General features: G+C 43.4%; 1 protein-coding gene across 1 annotated transcript; it reads left to right on the forward strand.

The window, feature by feature from the left end:
- Nucleotides 1-258: 258 nt before the first annotated feature.
- On the forward strand, nucleotides 259-3,832 carry LOC112120912 (gastrula zinc finger protein XlCGF7.1-like). The gene has a single exon (XM_024220064.3). The coding sequence runs from the start codon at nucleotides 422-424 to the stop codon at nucleotides 1,370-1,372; it is 951 nt and encodes a 316-aa protein (XP_024075832.2). The 5' UTR covers nucleotides 259-421; the 3' UTR covers nucleotides 1,373-3,832.
- The last annotated feature ends 267 nt before the right edge of the window (nucleotides 3,833-4,099 follow it).

Consider the following 4,099-nt stretch of genomic DNA (forward strand, 5'->3'; position numbering starts at 1 on the left):
TTGCAATGCAAAAGAAAACAATCATGGCATTCTTTTACTTATTTGAAAATGCTAAACCTACAACAAATTGGTGACCCTCACAGGTCTGTTACTGCCTTGAAATCAGTCCAGACACAGATTCTGGCTGATGTATCTCTACCCATTGGCCCATTAGTCCATTCCTTTCTGTTATTCAAAAAGGGTGGCTGGCAAGATATGATCAGATCATACACCAATACATTTAATACATGCTACATTATTATCCTTCATTCTAAATTATATAAAATACAAACATAAAATCCTACTACTACATTTGGGGGAAGAGTTTTGGGAAGTTCAGTTCCTGGTTTTTATTTGACCTCTCTCCAGCACTTGTTTTGGTTTGGCCTTCCCCTTTCCATCCCTGTTTGAGGTTTCTGTCTCAATCACAGCAGGTGATGCAATGGTATGTGACAAAGAGGAACAGAATTGTCAGCAGGAAAATGTTGAGCAAGTGGATAAACACAGAGAATTATCACAAAGACGAAAAAGGAATGTGTCCAGGAGTCATGACCAGGGAAAATCCTGTGAGATTCAGCACAGACCAGACAGAGAGCAAGGAAACCAGCCAGGGGAGAAAGTGGGTAAATTTATGTCCTGTTGGGGAACTCAGAAGGACATCAAGGAAACCACAACCCAGCAGGAAATCCTCATGGAAAAGAGAAAAAATACATGCACTGAGTGTGGGATAAACTTACATGACTACTCAGCCCTTATAAAGCATCAGAGAATACACACAGGTGAGAACCCCTGTGAATACAGTGAGTATGGAAAAAACTTCAATCGCAGATCAGGCCTTTTTCTCCATCAGAGAATCCACACGGGGGCAAGGCCCTATGAATGCACTGAGTGTGGAAAATGCTTCGCTAAGAGCTCAGCCCTTTCTGAACATCAGAGAATCCATACAGGGGAGAGACCCTATGAATGCAGTGAGTGTGGGAAAAACTTCACTCACAGAACAGGCCTTTTTCTCCACCAGAGAATCCACACAGGGGAGAGGCCCTATGAATGCTGTGAGTGTGGGAAAACCTTCAATCGCAGTTCGCACCTTATTAGGCATCGGAGAATCCACACAGGGGAGACACCCTATGAATGCAGTGAGTGTGGGAAAAACTTCACTCGCAGATCAGGCCTTTCTGAACATCAGAGAATCCACACAGGGGAGAGGCCCTATGAATGCAGTGAGTGTGGAAAATGCTTCACTAACAACTCAGCCCTTTCTAAACATCAGAGAATCCACACAGGAGAGAGACCCTATGAAAACAGTGAGTGTGGGAATACCTTCTCTTGGCACTCGACCCATGTTAGCCATCAGAGAATCTGCAAGGGAGATCAACACCATAAAAACCTCTAGGGCTATCAATACTTTTTAAAAAAAAAAAACTTTTCCTGATTCCTATATAGCTTTTAAAGCTGCTTGATCTGTTTGCAGCACCATTATCCCTCGGCTTCTCCAGATGAGTGGGCCATTTTTGCCTTTTGCAGTTTGCCCTGTTTTGAGGTGGACCTATTTGTACTTTCTATTGTCCCATGGGTAATTTGAGTGTGCCCTTCGTATCAGGAAGCAGGGAGCATCACATTTATACCGTTCCTACTATTGCAAAGTTATTGTTAGAGTCACCAATGATACAGATTGTATTATTGTCAGTTGTTCTCGCGTTGCTCTGGGTTTTGCTGAAGAGCAGTTATATTGGGAACTTTTCAAATTATATGTAAATGAAGAGAAGCAGGGGCCCGAAAAAATGTGTCATTTCAGCCTCTGAGACACTGGAAGGAGATGGAGTAACTCAGAGATTCCCTCCTTCCCCATCACCACAGAACTCTTACCTTTTGTCTGAGCCATGAAGAGTTTATCTTCATCACATTCTATCCATCCACTTCTCAAAGTGTCATGTGATGAAGCTTTCTCTGTTGTCTGTGCTTGGAGATGATGCTTTGACTTCTTTAATCCTATATCAGAGTCACCATGACTGGAGATGAAAGTATCAAAGACCTGGGAGGGGAATTCAAATGAATCCCAAACACAATGTGATCATTTGGAGTTTAAATCCCAGGTTCCATCTATTGGCAAAGCCACTTCTGGCAAAGTGGCTGTTTTCCCGCCCATTATGGAGATACTACTGTACTGAAAACATTGTAAATAACATAACTGACTTTTGAGATAGTGTTGTGTGAAGCAGGTTTGAATGGATCAGAGGAGAATGTGATGGGAGAATCTCTTGTCCTGATTCTGAGTCATCAGATGTAACCTGGTCTGGAATTTCACTTGACACTTCCATTGTCATGTATTCTATTTCTCTGTGATGTGGATTTCTATCTTTCCTGAAAGCTGTTTGGTCACCCAATTGAATATTAGTTCAGTTTGATGAGATGTAGCTCAGATTTATTGGAGAATTTAAAACAAATGACCATTTGCTAAAGTCATCATTTCTCACTTCAGCTTTGCTTTCCCCCCATCCCTCCATGATAACATGGAGAAAGTTCAAGTGCAGTTCTGTCATCAGGAGAGAACTCTCCAATTTACTGCACCTGCTAACAAAGAAACAGCAGTGATTTAAAATCTCCACTCGGAAATGGTGAACAACAGCAGAACCCCAACTAACTGAAGGAAGTGCATATGATCCTAGTGTAGTTGAATTGTTTAAGTCGATGTTGTCTCAGATGATCTGGGGAGAGAATTCCACGGTAAGTGGTTTTGAAGTAGGCAAAATGCCCATGTATTTGGTTCCTAAAGCATTTGTAACCCAGGCCCCACAGATGATCTCTCCTAACTAATCCTATGGTATGGGAGATGCTGCCCTTCATGACGCAGATGTTGAGGAAATAGAAGTGGGGGTTTTGTTGAATTTATCCTTTGTAGTTGCTAAAAATGTGTATAAAATGAAATCAGTGTTGGAAATCTAATAGCTTCAGAAAAATAGCTATTTTTGAATAGAAACTTCAGGTCTGGTAACTAACAGAGATTTGAATCCAGCCCTTTATCCTGTCCCTTGCCTGGAACTGTGCCAGCAAATTAAAGAAAAACTGGGCATGTTTTGGGAAGCCATTCCTCACTAACAGTGCTGAGATTTGGAGTGGTTTTGTAAAGGATTCTACTTCAGAGAACTGTAAATTTATCCTAACCAAGGCCAAAGATTTGGAAAGAACTGAGGTTGAAAGAGTCCACACCCAGTTCTTGCTTTCCACCCCAGTAAAGGAAGTTATGATGACCAACGACCCAAGGAAAATTGTTTGTACAACTCCACTTCCGAATGAAGGGGAGTAGGCTCCGGTTGGGAGTGAGGAGCAGTGTGCATAGGAGGGGCTGTGGGTTGGGTCTGAGGGGCACTGGGAATAGAGGGGACATGGGTTCAGGTTGAAGAGCATCCTCATTTGGGGATCTAGCAGGACAGGGGAAGGCAGCAGGTGATTCTAATTCCTTAGGGATATTTTGTGTGTGTGTGCAGGGGAGGAACATGCTATATGCCCAGAGGCCTTTATTCCTCTTTCCTGTGAGGACAGAGGGAATGTCAGGAAGTTGCCCCTTCAATCCCACACACAAAAAGGCCCTTCTTAGGAAAGGCAAAATCCTGAAGAGAAAAAGTTACATCAAAGAGAGAGATTTTTAAGATCCTGCTGAATAGTTCATCACCTGACCAGGGACTTGAACCCTGCACCCTCAGATTAAAGGTCTGATGTTCTACCAACTGAGTGAGCCTGGCTTGGAGGGGAGGGGAGGAAGGAGTGAGTTAGTGCAGAGGCGAAACTAGGCAAGAAAAAGCAGGAAACCAGCTGCTCTCTCTCTCTTATTGAATCATAGAATATCAGGATTGGAAGGGACCTCAGGAGGTATCTAGTCCAACCCCCTGCTCAAAGCAGGGCCAATCCCCAGACAGATTTTTGCACCAGACCCCTAAATGGCCCCCTCAAGGATTGAACTCACAAACCTGGGTTTAGCAGGCCAATGCTCAAACCACTGAGCTCTTCGTCTCCTTCTCTTCCTAGCCTTAGCCTAGGCTCATATTAGTGCCGGTTAAGAAGAGGGGGAAGTAGCTGCATCTACCAGCCTTTCATAGCTGTACAGGAATCAGGGACAATACAG

The sequence above is a fragment of the Terrapene carolina genome, unplaced genomic scaffold, assembly GCF_002925995.2.
Source record: "Terrapene carolina triunguis isolate 2854851 unplaced genomic scaffold, T_m_triunguis-2.0 Scaffold1093, whole genome shotgun sequence".
NCBI classification, from domain to species: domain Eukaryota; kingdom Metazoa; phylum Chordata; order Testudines; family Emydidae; genus Terrapene; species Terrapene triunguis.